The sequence below is a fragment of the Tarenaya hassleriana genome, unplaced genomic scaffold (assembly GCF_000463585.1).
Source record: "Tarenaya hassleriana unplaced genomic scaffold, ASM46358v1 Cleome75, whole genome shotgun sequence".
Lineage (NCBI taxonomy): Eukaryota > Viridiplantae > Streptophyta > Magnoliopsida > Brassicales > Cleomaceae > Tarenaya > Tarenaya hassleriana.
Window position 1 is genome coordinate 295,328 of NW_010970030.1, and position 18,177 is coordinate 313,504.

Below are 18,177 nucleotides of genomic sequence, written 5' to 3' on the forward strand. Positions count from 1 at the left end.
TGGTTGACTGTTCCTTTTCATCTTGTCTTTTAGTTCTTTGCAGATAGTGCATTTGTGGTCGTTATACCTCATCAAGAAACTGCAGAGCTGTTCCTTGATGGATTCTTCTAATCCTGCGAATTTTCCTTCTAAGTGATATAAGTATAATTCGAAATCTGCTACTGCTTGCATTTCTTCCTTTGAAATTGTATCCTTTTTGTAGGTGATCATCAAAACGTTATTGCTAGCATAATTCATCTTGATCTCTAAGTCTGCAAGGATCTTTCTTGACACCTTGAAAACTTCAAGTAATGAATGAGCTTCCAAATCATCTGAGATCTCATAATCTGATGCATTATCTCTTGAAGACAATTCTCCATTTGCTACTCCAAGGTGTATTACAGCCTGTGACTATATGATCTTGTTTTTCCCGAAGATCGGGATTGAACTTTTAATCTTTATAAAAATGGTCCTTTTCTTCGCGAATCGTTCGAAATAATTCCTAATGATCGGCTTCATTTTCCTTGGAAATTCTTCGAATATTTTCATCGAATCAGTATAAATACTGTCGACTAATCCATGTTGAAGATAATCAAAGGTCATTAATGGGTTGGCTCCAATGAAGATATCTTTTGGTCCAACTCTGGTCATTTTTGGGTAGAAACCCATGGAGGTGTGTTTTTCTTTGTAGTCTACTAGGGATGCTCAGTAAGACTGGTATTTTTCGAATGTGGCTTGTTTCATGGCTTCTTTTTCTTGTGTGGTTGGTATTTGAGCTATTCTTGGTTTTCTCATCGAGGGTAGTGTTGGAACTATGGATCAAGCCCACTTAGTGCAGAAGAAAAATGACGTGGAAAGTTGAATGAACATTTTGCGGTGGTTTTATTACAGTTTTTGTTGATAAACTTTTGTGGGTTGTTTGGTAACTGCTGTAAGTTATTATTGTGTCTTTAAAAGCAAGTGTCATGGTGCTGTATAGATTATTGCAGAATAGTCTTTTTTTCTGTAATCCTCTTACGAGAGTAAAAGTGTGTTTGTTGTGTGAGTGTTTGGTTTATAAAAGTTATCATGGTATCAGAGCGTATATGATCTTTTTGGGATTTGTGGGAGTATGGGTAGGAAAAAACGATTTGATTTGGGTTTTTGTTTTTGGGTTTGTAAGAAAAAGAAGAGATTGTTTTCTCGTTTGTTTAGAGTAGAGAGTGCGAAGAAGGGCCACTTTCTAAGAGAAACATCGAAGAGCAACGTCAAGAATGATGCATTACGGTGGAGTTTGTGAAACTAACAAGATACGATCTTGTATGGTTCAGTAAGACGATGAAGAAACTGCGACTTCGGTGGTTCCGGAAATCGCAGAATATTGCAAGGAAAAAAGAAGATGAAGCTTCCGAGGAAGAGCAATCTAAAGAAGAAGAAACTCGAACCAGAATTTGAACGAAGATTAACTGGAGGAGAGTCGTGACAATGAAGACGACGATTCTGATGGAGTTGAAGATGATTGTAAGTTTTGTCGGGTTTATGCCTCAATAAGGTAAACCTGGAAGTTGCGAACTCGAGAAGGGGCAGTGTTGCACTCGAGAGACATATTGGAGAAACCGAGATGGGGCAGTTTTGCACTCGGGAAAATGAAGATTGTTTTTGTGATGTGTGGATCTTGATCCAAGGGGGAGTGTTGGAACTATGGATCAAGCCCACTTAGTGCAGAAGAAAAATGACGTGGAAAGTTGAATGAACAGTTTGCGGTGGTTTTATTACAGTTTTTGTTGATAAACTTTTGTGGGTTGTTTGGTAACTGCTGTAAGTTATTATTGTGTCTTTAAAAGCAAGTGTCATGGTGCTGTATAGATTATTGCAGAATAGTCTTTTTTTCTGTAATCCTCTTACGAGAGTAAAAGTGTGTTTGTTGTGTAAGTTTTTGGTTTATAAAAGTTATCAGGTAGTTGGGCTTTTGGTTCAACTGGTTGTTTTTGGGCCATGGTTTTGTATGATTCATTGAGGGCTTTTTGGGACTCTCTTTGGTCTGGAAAGCTCGGTATGAAACCTTCTTTCCGGTGGTATGTTGCGAAACGATCGTATAGTTCATGTATATTCCTCTGAATGGTCCATTGAAGATATCATACCATTTGTCCGGTTTTTCTTCTACCTTGATGTCGGTAGGAAGTGTTATATTTTCTGATTCTTTTTCTTGTTCTTGTTTTTTTATCTTCTACTGGTGTTCCACCAGTTGCTTTTATGATGATATTCTAATATTTGATCAACTCCTCTATCTCCTCAAAGGGTTTTGAGAGATTTTCCTGAACTGTTTTGATCTGTGTGTCTTTCTGTCTGATCTGATTCTGAATTGTCTTGATTATTCTTTCCATTCTCTTGTTAGAGTGTCTGCAAACAATTATTTGTGGACTTAATATATTTAATATATGGTTCAGATTGATGTAATTCTAATTGCCATCGAATTAATCGTCCTTTTTGGAATTCTGGTTGAATTTTATATCTCCAGAATCCTGTTACGTATTGTGAATCAGTTCTTAATTCGAAACGTGTTTGTAATAAGTCAATTTTCCATTTCTTTAGAGTTCGAAGACAAGCAAATGTTTCGAGCTCATGAATTGGATAATTCATCTCAGTTTTTGAAAATGTCCCTGAAATATATTTGCATAATATTGTATTTTATTTTTCAGTTTTTGGTACTTCATTATTATCGGTGCGACCGTATTGGTCAAGATGGAGTAATTCTTTTCCATCTTTTATTGCTAACATGCATCCTGCCCAAACTTCTTTAGATGCATCTGTTTCGATGATCAGAAAGTCTTTGATCGTTGGATTGTATAACTTTGGTAATATCTTTATATTTTCTTTTATATGTTTTACTAGATTTGTATCTTGGTTAGACCAAGACCATGATACTTTGTCTAATATTTTCTTTTGTAAATGTTTTCGCTCATTTGCTAAGGATTTAAGAAATCCTTGTTCAGAAACATAATTAAGGCACCCAAGGAACCTTTGTATTTGTTTTCTGTCTGTTAATTCGTTAGGAAATTGTTGTATTTTTTCATGTACATTATTTGTTAGTTCAATTTCTCCGTTATTATTTATTTTTAATCCAAGATATTCGATTTCTTGTTGTACCTGTTTTGATTTCTTTTTAGAAATAATTAATCTTTTTTCTTTCCATCGTTCTTGAACGATGATTAATTTTTCAGGGTGTTCTGATTGTGATTCATTTGTAAATATTATGATATCATCAATGTATACTAGACAATATTCTTCTAATCCACGGAGATTTCTATCCATGAATTGTTGATATATTGTTGGTGCTTGTTTTAATCCAAATGGAAGAACATTTCTTTCATAATGTTTTTGTGGAGGGCATGAAAATGTCGTTAATGGTTTTGTTTCTTCTGACAATCGAAGTTGCCAGTATCCTGATTTAGCATCTAGACTGTTAAACCAGTTTTTTCTTTTTATTATTTCGAGAATATAATCTTTTCTTGGTAATTTATAACTATTTCCAATAGTTGCTTCATTTAGTTTTTTATAGTTTATTACCATTCTTCTTTTATCTCATTATTATTTTCCACGTAGAAAGCTAGAGCCGAGTGTGGGCTCGTACTTTCTCGTATAATACCTTTATCTAGTAGTTCTTTGCATTCTTTGGTGAATTCTTCCACATCCGTGTGGGTATATTGCATTTTATTTGGTATATTGATTTCATCTTCGGAGTTTTTTAGTTTTATTACTATTAGTTCTTCATTTGTATTTTATATATCTAACGGGTTATCGCTACATATTTCATCATGTTTTTGTTCAATATGACTTATAAATGTTAGTCTGTTTTTTAAATCTTCTATAATAGATTTTATTATTTTATTTTTTGTTATTACTTTTATTGTAACTAATTCTGATTTTTGGTTTTCTATTTTAGGTGCTTTCAAACTGATCGTTTTTATTTTTTGTATAAATGGTTGATATAATTTTAGGAAATTATTTCCTATAATTATATCTAATCCAGAATCATGCTGATATATTGTTTTTGTTGGAAATATTTTAGTCTCAATAATTATTGATACGTGTTGAGCCACATACCAGATTTCATGGACTGATTTATCGGCCACAACTATCCTTAATGGTTTTTCTAATCGTACCCATTTTTTGATGATATTTCTTTTAGCAAAATATAGAGTTGCTCCTGTGTCTATGTATGCTAATAATTTTTTCTTTTCAATAGTTATTTGTATAAATGTTGCATTAGGGTTTCATGATTTTAGTATTTTTCTATTCATTTTCTGAATCAGATGAGTATGTGCATATATTTCGATATCAGAGTCGAACTCTGAATCTGATTCGATTGGTTCAAAGTCCATATCGTATGCTATTCGTAATATTTATGTTTCCTTTTTCTTTTCTTTTTAGGAAATTCATTTGCATAATGTCCTTCTTCTTGGCATAGCCAACATTTGCAATTCTTTTTTTAGAAGGACACATACTGTCATTCTTACCATAGTTTTTCTTTTTGTATTGTTTTCTATTTCTGAAATATTTTTGTGGTATATATTTTTGTTTTCTGTATTTTTTATATGAGAATTTTCTCCATTTCTTTTTCTTATGTTTTTGGCGAATAAGTTCACAACCATATTTGTCTATTTGTCCTGGTATTGATCCACAACATAATTTATCAATTTTTGCTTCTTGTTTTCGTTTTTCTTGGTTACATTGGAATAAATGTCAATCTTTTAATGTTGTTATTCTTCCTCCCAGAGTATTGAGGATTTTTCTTCATTTACTTTATTCTGAAATATAGTTTTTATTTTTTCTGATATCGATAAAGGTAGTTTATCAAATAATAATTTTTCGGCTACTATTTTCTTATATGTTGCTAGTTGATAGTAATGATCTATGAATTCGCAAATAAATGCTTCGAGATAGCACATATTACAAATTCTAAGATTTACTATTTTCCATAATGCAACTTCTAATATTTGTGTTTCTCTTAGTTGTGTGTTAGAAGTTCTCCCAAGAAATTCTTCTCCTATCACGTCGATTAGTCTAACAAATATTTCTCATACAATTGATCTTAGAATTTTTTCTGCTTTTATTCATGTTGATAATCCTATTAAGTAGTTATATACTATTCCTGTTGTTTTATGTTCTAAGTAACTTAACATTGTCGTGAGGGTATAATTCTCTTAATTCCTTATTATTTTGTATTAGTAAACTTATACGATTTTTCTAATATTCTAATGTTCTGATTGGATTAATTTCACAATCTAGATTTAATATTACTGAAGATTTTATATTAAATGTATCATATTTTGGAATATATTCAAAAGGAACTTTTCTCCAATTGTTTCCTTTCGTAATATATTAGTTTTGAAATAGTTCGTATTCATGATCTTTGTATCCTTGATATTCATCATGTGTTCGATTTTTAGGTAATGTATTATTATTACTATTATCCCACCTTTCTAGTTCAGTTTTAACTAGGAAATGATTATCATATGGATTTTCGTAGGGATTTTCATCACTACTATAGTCTAAGACAATTTTTTCAGTTTCATCAGGTTGTTCTTCTTCGGGTATATTTAGAGCAACTAATAATGTTGATAATTTTTCTATCTGATCATATAATCCTTCCATTATATTTTTGGTGGTGATCTAATTCAAAGATTACATTGATCGATAATAATTAATTCTTTTATTTCTTTCTTAAAATAATTTTGTAAATCTTTTATAGTGATACACCTGTTTTGATTAAGTCGTTCGATTATTTCTTGTAATTGTTCTATTATTTCTAATATATTCGATTTTTTATCTTCGTCTGGATTTATTATTTCTTTTCCTTCATTTTTTGTAATAATATTTTTTACTAATTCTTTAGCTTCGTTAAGTTCTTTTATTATTTGAATATGTCTGTTATTATAATTGTAATTATTTGTTGTTGTGAGTATTTCTGTTATATTTAGTAATAATTCTTTTAATTCGACAGTTGTTTCTCTAATTAATTTTTCTATAGTTTTCTTTATAGTTTCAGTCATACTATTATTGTTTTAATATATTCTTTTAATTCTTCAGAGTGTTGTTTAATTTCTTTAATATTTTTTTCTTGTAGATATATTATTTTTTCAACTTTTTGTTTATATTTTTAGTTTCATCTTGTTTTTCATGGTTCTCGAATATTTTTATTAATCTATGTAGTTGATTTTCTAAATCTGATTTTATATTTTCAATATTTCTTTTTAATTCTTCGTGATTTTCCTGATTTTGATGTATGATTCCATAAGAAATCATTTTAACAATATTATTTAGGGTAAAATCTATTTTCTTTATTTTATTTCCGGGATTATGATTAGTATCATCATCAAAGATGATACCAATATAATATCGGCTTTCATTATGAAGTTTTTTCGGTATTGTTATCACCTGGAAATCCGAGATAATATTCATCTTCGTTTGTTAATATCAATGGTAATCCTTTCGAAAAATCAATTTTTTCGTTATCCATAATCGTTGCCTTGCTCTGATACCAAGTTACTACTGATCTATAAAATTACTCAAAGTTACAATTGATCTATAAAATTACTAAGGTGTACTGGTCACAGGGTCACAGTGGTCACAGAGTCACATTGGTCATAGGGTCACACCGGTTTTTTTAGTAATTTCTCCAAAAAATCTGATTTTAATATTATAATGGTCTTTTTGTAATTTTTATAAAACTGCTTGGTTTTTTGGGAAAGCCTATCTTTTTCAAGGGTATGCTTGAAGTCAAGTAGCATTTTAAGAGTATATTTGATATATTACCAACCGAACCCGATCCGATCCGATCCCGAACCGAACCAATTAAAAAAATATACCCGATTAGATACGAATATTTCAAATTCGAAATACCCGAAACCGAAATAACCAAACCCGATTAAACCGAACTCGTTCGATCATCCACCCCTAGTTGCACTATATATTATAAACGTTATGCACTTGGTTTAATTAAGTGATTGGATGATATGGTAAGACAAAAAGATTTCTCACGTGCTGTATTATTGTGGTTTACTTCAAACACGTGTGTGTATATATATTCGTGAATATACTAAAGGGCATTATATCAAAAATACCCTTAAAATGCTACTTCTACTTCAACATCTACCCTTGTGACCATGTGACCAATATGACCGAAATATAGTATGGTCACATATTGATCTCATTGTTTATAACGTTAAATTTATGATGTTTTAATCAAATGATTAGTAAGATATACAAGGTATGAACATAATGAATTAGTGTGATCACCATAAATTTAACGTTATAATCGATAAAAATCAAAATGTGACCATACTATATTTCGGTCACATTGGTCACATGTGACCAGGGTAGGTCTTGAAGTAGAAGTAACATTTTAAGGGTATTTTTGATAATGCCCCATACTAAAGATACTTTGTATATAAGCTGAAAGAAGGGAAAGAAAAGGAAAGAGAAGTGAAGATAGATTCTTTAACAAAAAAAAAAGAAGTAAACTTAGATATTCCAGTCTTTTCATTTTTTTTATAACTACGATCGTCCTCCGAATCCAATCTTCGACCCGACTATTTTGGACCCTACTACATTTACCTATATATTATATAGACATTTTTTTCCCCACAAGTCTAATCGAAGCCAGTAACTCCAGGAACTTAAGGAGTCTCTTCATTTCTTATTTCTCTCTCTACATCTCTCTGTCTCTCTAGAGAGAGAGATGGCGTCTTTACCATTTCCGGCGACGTGTGCAGAACAGAGAGTGCTCTCTTCTCCGACACTTGTTCCGATTTGGTCGGGTTTTTATCGGAGAACCAGGAATTCAAGGCGGATTTCCGCTTCGATTCGGCGTCTTGGTTCGTCGAGAAGGAGAACGAAGATTCAGAATGTTGCAAGCGAGCAACGAGGACAAGACCGACTCCATGAGGATCTCAGTGGTCAAGGTCTGAAACCCCCCACTCCAGTTTCCTTTCCTTAACCTCTCTCTCTCTCTCTCTCTCTCTCTCTCCCCACATTAGATAGAGTTTAGAATTCATCTGAGTCATCAGATTCTCCAGAAAACAGATTGAATCTCGAAAACGTGTATGAACTTGGACAATATCTCTGCAGTTTCAATGGATCCTTTAGCACCAGATGCATCATCCATTGCATCATCCATCAAATACCACTCTGAGTTCACTCCCTCTTTCTCTCCCGAAAGTTTCGATCTCCCCAAGGCATATATCGCCACTGCTGAGAGCATTCCGATTCCCTCATCATCAACTGGAACGCCACTTATCAGTACTATGACAAGATAAACGTCAAACAAGCTTACTACTTGTCCATGGAGTATCTCCAGGTTCACCAATGGCAGAAATACCTATCCCTATGCTGCTTTCTCGTACCTTTCTTGTGACACAAGTAACACAGTCCTTCAAAAATGGTGGGTGTTACTGAGAATTGCAGGGCAGGGCGCTGTTGAATGCGGTGGGGAATTTAGAGCTCACTGGGGCTTATTCAGAAGCTCTGAAGAAGCTCGGTTATACTCTCGAACAAGTCGCTGAACAGGTCTAGGCTGCATAATAATCGGATTCTCGATCTCGTCTTGCTATCTCGATCTGAACCAGATATTTAACCGGACTCGAATCTGTTTTCGTGATTCTGTACAGGAATCAGATGCGGCTCTTGGAAATGGAGGGCTCGGGCGGTTGGCTTCGTGCTTTCTTGATTCTCTGGCCACATTGAATTACCCTGCTTGGGGGTACGGTTTAAGGTACAGATATGGACTGTTCAAGCAACGAATCACCAAAGATGGTCAAGAAGAAGTTGCAGAGGATTGGCTTGAGGTATATAGATGTGTATATATACATATATTTATGATGTTTCTCAGAGAGATTTCTGTTTCCTGTACCGAGAAAAACCGCTTTCTGCAGATGGGTAATCCATGGGAGATTGTCAGGAACGATGTGACGTACAAGGTGAGGTTTTGTGGCGAAGTGGTTGAGGGAGAGAACGGGAGAAGAGAGTGGACAGGAGGGGAAGAAGTGACAGCTGTTGCCTATGATGTCCCGATCCCAGGATACGAGACCAAGACAACGATCAATCTCAGGTTATGGTCAACCAAGGTTTCACCAGAATCGTTCGATCTCAAGGCTTTCCATTCTGGTGATCACTCCAAAGCTTATGAAGCCATGAAGAACGCTGAGAAGGTTAGCTCGGGTCGGGTTTTCCATTTTGCAAGAATGTTTGTTTCATTTGCTACGAATGTTTTCTTATGTTTCGGGTTTTGGGTGAGCAGATATGCTATGTGTTATACCCCGGGGATGAATCATTCGAGGGAAAAAGACTTAGGTTGAAGCAACAATACATGCTTTGCTCAGCTTCTCTTCAAGATATTATCGCCCGTTTTCAGAGGAGATCGGGAAAATCCGTGAAATGGGACGATTTCCCGGAAAAAGTTGCAGTTCAGATGAATGATACTCACCCGACATTGTGCATACCTGAGCTTATAAGAATCTTGGTTGACATCAATGGCTTAAGCTGGGAAGAAGCTTGGAACATCACTCGGAGGTCTATCTCTTCTGTAATAATAATACAAAAAAGGAAAAAGAAACTCTCTTTCCATAGTTTTAGGGTTTAACATTCTTCTCTTCATGCAAAACCGTCGCGTATACGAACCACACAGTTCTTCCCGAGGCGCTGGAGAAATGGAGTTTGGATCTCATGCAGGAAGTTCTTCCACGACATGTCGAGATTATAACGATGATTGATGAGGATGCAAGGATTATCTGTAGAATCTTGAGTTCTTGGTCGTGTTTTCTTTTCTCGTCAGCCTTTTTAAGTTTTCAGTTCTACATATGCGATGTTACAACAGCTTATTCACACGATAATCTCCGAGTACGGGACCGAAGATAAGGATCTCCTGAAGCAGAAACTGTTCGAGATGAGAATCCTGGATAACATCGAGTTGCCCGATTCAGTCACAAAGATTCTTGCAGCGTCGGAAAGTCTGAAACTTGATGATTCCAGTGAAGAACCATCATCATCGTCATCACCATCATCATCAGAAGAAGAAGAACAAGAATAAGAATCTGAAGAAGCATCGGCTATGAAGAAGGAGGATTGGTTTGAGCCAAACCCGAAGCTTTCCAAACTGGTTCGGATGGCGAATCTTTGTGTAGCGGGTGGATTCGCAGTCAATGGAGTTGCAACGATTCACAGCGAGATTGTGAAAAACGAGGTCTTCAAAGAGTTTTACAAGGTAAGCAAAAAACGATCCAAGAAATTCAGATCAATCGGATAAAACCCGAGCTACGAATTTAATCCAGTTTCTACGTTTCCAGCTATGGCCAGAGAAGTTTCAGAACAAAACAAATGGAGTGACGCCGAGAAGATGGATAAGGTTATGCAATCCCAGCCTGTCAGATAATCTCCAAGGTTCTTGGAACTGAAGATTGGGTTGTGAAAACTGAGTTATTGTCCAAACTTCGAAAGGTAAACCCTGTCGATTGAATCAAAGAAAAGAAAGAAGAAACTTTTTAGGGTTCTTAGAATAGTGATCATTGATCTGATGGGTTGGATCTATCTGCAGTTTGCTAACAACGCAGAACTTCAATCTGAATGGAGAGAAGTGAAAAGACGAAACAAGATCAGAGTTGCAGAATTTCTGAAAGAGAAAACAGGCTATACAGTAAACCCTGATGCAATGTTCGATGTGCAGGTGTTGTTTCTTGTCTTCCAAGTTATCTCCAGAGCCGAAAAACCCTAGTTTCGTAGGTTAAACACTTTTTTTCTTTTGAATTTCCAGATCAAAAGAATCCATGAATACAAAAGGCAGCTTCTGAACATCTTGGGGATTGTATATCGGTACAAGAAAATGAAAGAGATGAAACTGAGTGAGAGGGAATCGAGATTCGTTCCTCGGGTTTGCATCTTCGGAGGCAAAGCCTTTTCCACTTATGTACAAGCCAAGAGGATCGTCAAGTTCATCACTGATGTCGGAGCAACCATCAACAATGATCCCGACATTGGAGATCTTCTCAAGGTGTGTGTGTATTATATATGAGCTGCTGATACATTAGAGACAATGTACAGAACTCTGAACCAGACACATCTCTTTTGGTTCAGGTTTTGTTTTGTGAAGTCGGTATCGGAATCCTCACGGTTCTCTCCGACTCTCGTACGTGCGGGAATCGAAAGAACACAACGGATTTTTACGAGTTCGGTTACCGAGTTTCCTCGGGCCTACATCTCGGCCGGACGGTGCCGGCGAATCCACTAGAAGAACGAAGAGACAGCGGAGAAGAGAGAAACACGGCGGCCATCCACACCAAGGTTGGAGGCTCACCGAGAAACACAAGAAACAGGGTACGAGTCACTTACCGACCTACTCCGCGACTCACCTTTGTGACCGCCACCGGTCAGAAGCTTCTCCATCGCCGGGAAACTCTTCCTCCGTCGCGATCTTCCTCTCCTTCCCACGATCGCCTCTGCGATCGCCTTTTTCTCTCCACCTCGAGCACCGTGTCGCGCCTCTTGTCAAAGTGACGGAACCCCTTAGGGTTTCATTAACCCTTTGTCGAAAACGCTGCGTATCGGTCAAATGGGCCGTTCCTTTTTTCACCAACCGGGCCGCTGGGCCGAGCGGGCCCAACAATCTCCACCTTGGTGGAGAAAGGAACGAACACACATAATAAAAACAAACAATAATCACTAGTGGGATTCGCCGTTTCCAGCACCGATCGACTTTCGTCGATCCCTCGACTTTCGTCGGAATTTAAAGCGTAACTTACCTGACTTACCTCACTTACCTGATGTCGGAGTTAGTCGCATGTTGCTGCCTTTGAACTTGATGAAGCTCCCGTCGATGACTCCTCGTGGCCTTGTCGCCTTATCCGGCCACCGAACAGCTCATCCAAACCTGAAACACTCGGTAAACGTGTTAGAACGTTCACCCCGATAAGACTCGAACCGAAGTCTTATCCCGCGTCGCCCGACCGGCGAACGCTACCCTCGGTTGTATGACTCCCTAGACCGTCAACTAACCCTCCTAGTAAAGTCCAAGACTATACCCGCTAGCTAACCCGAGGATTATACCCGACGTCTACCCGTCTCCTAAGTCTATCCTGACTTTCCCCGAGACTACTCTGAGTCATACTACCGAAACCCGCTAGATACCTAGCCCGGATCCCCGTGAAGTCTACACTACCTATAGGTATACGACTTCTACCCTCGGACCCTAACCTGCCAACTAGAATTGTCCCACGGTTTTGTCCCATGAAGACGTTCCTAGTCCTCTAAGAATGCTCCACCGAGAATGAGACACATGAGTGCACGTGCTCCACCTCGAGAGGGAGTGTCCTAGCGCTCCAACCTACACCGACTCTACCCGGTGAAATCCCGACACCTCCCTGCTCACACCATCTCCTGAGCATCCTACCCGAGGAAGCTCCACCTAAATGTGGAGACCTCACCTCCTGACCTACCACCGAGAACCGAAGCATCTTCGGTTACTCCTCCGAGGTCAAAACGTCCTTCTACCTCGGACTCTCCCTACCTCGTCATCCGGGATCTACAAATCCTCCATGTAGTATCCCTACCTACCCGCGGAACCACTCACTCCACCTGGTCCTTGGCCTACTCCTGCAACCCGATTTCTCGGGTTTTGCCCGAGCCCCCTAGTCCTTCCACCATACCCCTTTCGGGGTATACCGAGCTAGAATGCTTAAACACGCTCTAACCCTAAGTCTATCGGTCCTAAACCTAGGTACGTGTCTACCTAATCAGACCTACAAGACCTAGAGAACACGACCTGACCGGACTTATCCTAGGCACTCAACCTAAACCGATCTAGCGGACCTTAAACCAAGTCTAACCGGACATCTCCCTAGGTACATCTTACCTAAACGGATCTAACACACTCTAGACCAGACCTGATTGGACTTAACACAAGGTATATTTCTACCTAACCGACCTCCTAGACTCTCGCACAAACCTGATTGGACTTACCCTAGGCATAATTTTGCCTAACCGACCTATTAGACTCGAAACACAGCCTACCTTAAGACCTGATTACGTCTAACCAGACCTAACTTAAGGCTACACAGACCTGATTACGTCTAATCAGACCTACAACACCGAGTCTACGTGGCCCCCAACAAAGTCCTAACCAGTCCTATGATCCCGAGTCTACCCGGTCCCTCACAAAGTACTAATCAGACCTACCCAAGTGATACCTAGACCCTAACAGCCCTAGTTAGATGACCAAAAGTCCCGACTAGACCACCACAACACCCTAATCAGACTTAAGCCAACCCTAATTGACCAACCCCTGATTAGATGACCATAAGTCCTAGTTAATCGCCTAAAAGTCCTAATCATCAAACCTAAGCCAACCCCTATTGACTTACCAATCCCTGATTAGACTTTTAGCAACCTAATCAGACCTAAAATAAGCCTAATAAGACCTACTTTACTTCTGATCAGATCCAATAAACGCCTAAAACCGATCCCTATAGACCTACCCTGATCTAAACCGACCCCTACAGACCTATACATAGTGATTCTAGAATTAACCAACCCCTAAACCAACCTGTTTTAGTCAAATCCCACCTAATCAGACCTAACCGGTCAATGTACCGGACTCTATGACTCAAACCTGGCACTTAGGAGTCCTATCTAGTCCTAAACTAGATAATACCTAAATCTACAATCAGATTCTAATCTGATCAGACCTAGACAATGTCTCTATAGACATTCTAAACCTCTAATCAGACCTAACCAAGCCTATTTTTAACCTAATTATCTGCTGATCAGATTTAAATTAAGCTAGACTAACCCAAATTTGGCTAAACCAGACCTAAACCAAGACCCAAACAGCACTTACAGATCTATACCGACCTAAACCAGTCAATCTCAGACCTATACCAGCCTATTTTAGTCTACCCAGACCTCTTACCCAGCTAAACGTCATCAAATCCAACCTATTCAGACCTTTACTGAACAGAAAAACAGGAATCTATGACTCACATCAGCTAAACCGAGATCTAAATAGGTCTATCCTTAGTATATTTCACTAAACCAAGCCAAATTTGGATACTAGACCGACCTAACAGGTAAACCGATCACTACAGACCCTAATCTACCCTAAACCAGTCCACTATGCCCTAAACCAGACACCATCATACCTAATTTGGACCATCTTAATCCTAAACCAGTTATACACTCCGGACCCTAAAACTGACTCAATCTAGTCCTAATTATACACTCCGGACCCTAAAACTGACTCAATCTAGTCCTAAACCACGAATTCAGATCCTAACCCGACCAATACCAGCCCTAACCAGATAAATCAGATCCTAAACAGACCTCTATTAGCCTAAAACGAATCTGATCTTACCTAATACCGGACCCAATTGACCTATACGGTCTAATTCTAGCCTAATTGGACGAACAGACCCTAACCTTAGACTTAAACCAGTCTAAACCGGCCTTAATTCACCTCCAATCAGACCCTATTGGTCTGAACCGAACAATTTTAGCCCTTCCCAGACAGATCAGACCTTAACCAAGACCTAAACCAGCCTAAACTAGTCTGAATTGCCCTAAACCGGACTCAATTGACCTAAACCGGACCTGAATTGACCTAAACCGGACTCAATTGTCCTAAACCGGACCTAGATTGACCTAAACCGGTCTAAAACCGGTCCAATTGACCCCAAACCGGACCTGAACCGGTCCGATTTGACCTAAACCGGTCAACTGTTGACCAAATTGGTCAATGGTTTGACCGAACCGGAGTGAACCGGTCTGAACCGGCCGGAACCGGATCTGAGCCGGACTGAACCGACCGGAATCCGGTCTGAACCGACGGAACCGGGTCAAGCCCGATCTGACCGCCGATAACCGGACTTGGATCGAATCGAACCAGGTTCGATTGACCCAAACCGGGTTAAACCGAAATTGGATCGATTAAACCGGTCTAAACCGGTTGAATCCGAAACCCTAATTTCGGAAACCCTAGCCGCCGAGTCTGCCGAGTTGACTCGGACGTTGACTCACCCGATCCCTCCACTCAGCCCTAACTCGGACGAGTTCAGACCGAGTTTCGCCGGAATCGGACTTTCTCCGCCGAGTTCCACCGAGTTTCCTTTGAAACTCGGACTCAAATCGAAGAAAAAATGCGGAAAATAAAGAATCGAGTCGAGAAACATACCTGACTCGCCTGGTCGAGAACCTGTCTTCACCGAGTTTCGATCTCAGACGCTCCACCTCGACGGATCTGGCCACCGGCGACTCCGAGACTCTCAGATCTGCCCCCACCGTCGCCGATCCGCCTCCGTCTTTGACTGAAACACTAAACGGAGCATCAAATCGCTCACACAGACAGATCGAACCAAAGAACCGTAACTTACCTCGCCTTTTCCGGCGACCTTACCTCCCTGGATCGGAACCGGAGCTCTGATACCACTCTGTGAAGTCGGTATCGGAATCCTCACGGTTCTCTCCGACTCTCGTACGTGCGGGAATCGAAAGAACACAACGGATTTTTACGAGTTCGGTTACCGAGTTTCCTCGGGCCTACATCTCGGCCGGACGGTGCCGGCGAATCCACTAGAAGAACGAAGAGACAGCGGAGAAGAGAGAAACACGGCGGCCATCCACACCAAGGTTGGAGGCTCACCGAGAAACACAAGAAACAGGGTACGAGTCACTTACCGACCTACTCCGCGACTCACCTTTGTGACCGCCACCGGTCAGAAGCTTCTCCATCGCCGGGAAACTCTTCCTCCGTCGCGATCTTCCTCTCCTTCCCACGATCGCCTCTGCGATCGCCTTTTTCTCTCCACCTCGAGTACCGTGTCGCGCCTCTTGTCAAAGTGACGGAACCCCTTAGGGTTTCATTAACCCTTTGTCGAAAACGCTGCGTATCGGTCAAATGGGCCGTTCCTTTTTTCACCAACCGGGCCGCTGGGCCGAGCGGGCCCAACATGTTTGTTCCAGATTACAATGTCAGTGTTGCAGAGTTACTCATTCCGGGCAGCGAGCTTTCGCAACACATAAGGTAAGCTCCCTTTCCCAGAACATTGCAGAACACGAATTTTTCGATATGTTCGTGTGACAATCACATTCGTTTTTGTCGATCTAGCACGGCGGGAATGGAGGCGAGTGGAACGAGCAACATGAAATTTGCGATGAATGGATGTATTCTCATCGGAACACTGGATGGAGCCAACGTAGAGATTCGGGAAGAAGTAGGAGAAGAGAACTTCTTTCTGTTCGGAGCTCGGGCCGATGAAACTGCAGGACTGAGAAAAGAACGAGCGGAAGGAAAGGTTAATAACGAAACAACAATTAATTCCTACGATATTAAGACTTTATCTGCCACATTACGTGACAGTGTTCTCCCTGGAACAGTTTGTTCCAGATCCAAGATTCCAGGAAGTGAAGGAGTTTGTTCGGACAGGAGTGTTCGGACCGTGCAACTACGAAGAGCTGATGGGATCCTTGGAGGGGAACGAAGGGTACGGACGAGCAGACTATTTCCTTGTCGGAAAAGACTTCCCGAGTTACATAGAATGCCAAGAAAAGGTCGATGAAGCCTACCGTGACCAAAAGGTATAAACCACTCTTGCCCAGTTCGGTTTAGTTCCAGTTCTTGTTCCATGATTAAGAGAAGAAGAAGAAACCAGCAGAGAAAGTGATAGACTTTAACATTCGGAGCAGTCGAAATTTAGTTTTTTTTTCCGTGGGTTTTCGGTATAATGTCTGATGATGTATACATATGTATATATATGCATGATGCAGAGATGGAAGAGGATGTCGATTTTGAACACAGCAGGATCTTTCAAGTTCAGCAGTGACAGGACAATCCATGAATATGCCAAAGACATTTGGAGAATCGACCCGGTTCTGTTGCCATAACCGGTTTCTATCTATATTCTCTACTTTTTCTCTACATATATGTATGTATGTATGTATGTATGTATGTACATACGTATTGATCTAATGACACCACCACCATGAGAATCTTAATCATCTTCAGGAGGAACAGTGTTGAGATCGAGTAAAGAGTCTTCCTCCTTGATTGCAACTTCGGCATCCCCACTCTCTCTGCGATCTAACCTTATCTCATCTGTCAAATCTTGTTCTTCTCTCTGCCCTTTCGAGTTCGATACCTTGGTCGATTCTCTGTCCTCTACGAAATCATCCTCAGGAATCGGGAAGTTAAGGTCCAATGGGAATTTCAGCTTACTTGGATCTCCAGTTCGACCCTCAAGATTCCGTCTTTCTTCCTCATTTTTCAACCTCTCGTCATCAGAAGCATCGGGGCTGTGTAGAAACCAGAATCTGTCGTAGTTCTTTCTGGGCACTCCCTTTGATCTCTTTCCTCTGACGGGACCAGAGAGTCGAAACGCGAAGAGATCTTCGGTTTCCGGGCTCTTCTTCTTGGAATGGATACGGCGGTGAAGAGCGAGGCCGGTGCGAGAATAGACCACTCGGTTACATTCTGTACAGATGAGGAACTGCATCGGATCGATCTTAACTTCAGCCACGAGCACTCTTCTTCTGTTTTGGCTTCCGAGTACAATGGCGTTCACACTTTGGAATGACTCTCTCCCTAATGGAATTTGCTTGTCTTCATCTTCCTCATCCACTGGCACTGGTTCAAATCTTCAACCCGATTTTTCGGAACACCCAGAGAGAGAAAACATACAGAAATCAAGAATCAAAACCAAAAAGTGTTTCCTTTGCGAAAGATCGGGCGGGCGGAGCAGCAAGAAAGCCGGAGAAGGAATTCAGAAATTTTGGGGAAATGGGTTTATAACTCTCTCTCTCTCTCTATATATATATATGTGTGTGTTTATAAGTCTCTCTCTCTATGTATGTCTACAACTCTCTCTGTTTTTGGACGAGTACAAAGTGAGGATGCATGGGATTGGACGGCCAAGATCCTCTCTAGAGAGAGCTATACACAAGTACGTACCGTTAGAAATTAACCGAAGAACACATGCATTTTATTTTTCTGTTCTTTCATTTTTGGAAAAAAAAATAAAAAAGGATGAAAATAAATAAACGAGAGAATATTTTGTGAAGAGAGAAACAATATTTTGTTTTTTTAACTGATGTTACTCTTCGTGACCAATTTTCTTATTTAAAAAGGATTTTTGTAATAGAAATATAATCAACTAAATCAATATATACGCAACAACTTCGATC

The 18,177-nt window shown here is 39.7% G+C and overlaps 1 protein-coding gene and 1 long non-coding RNA gene across 2 annotated transcripts; both read left to right on the top strand.

The window, feature by feature from the left end:
• Positions 1-8,038: 8,038 nt before the first annotated feature.
• On the top strand, positions 8,039-11,505 carry LOC104801853 (alpha-1,4 glucan phosphorylase L-2 isozyme, chloroplastic/amyloplastic-like). The gene is given in 14 exon segments (XM_019201106.1): positions 8,039-8,220; positions 8,223-8,317; positions 8,425-8,526; positions 8,628-8,804; positions 8,892-9,167; positions 9,257-9,528; positions 9,618-9,735; positions 9,833-10,219; positions 10,302-10,381; positions 10,383-10,452; positions 10,550-10,678; positions 10,766-11,002; positions 11,086-11,137; positions 11,240-11,505. Coding segments are annotated over 14 exon segments (2,418 nt in total). The 5' UTR covers positions 8,039-8,063.
• Positions 11,506-15,948: 4,443 nt separating this feature from the next.
• On the top strand, positions 15,949-16,211 carry LOC109116169. Its single transcript, XR_002023703.1, has 2 exons — positions 15,949-16,021; positions 16,106-16,211. It is a non-coding gene; the product is annotated as an uncharacterized LOC109116169 (long non-coding RNA).
• Positions 16,212-18,177: the final 1,966 nt, after the last annotated feature.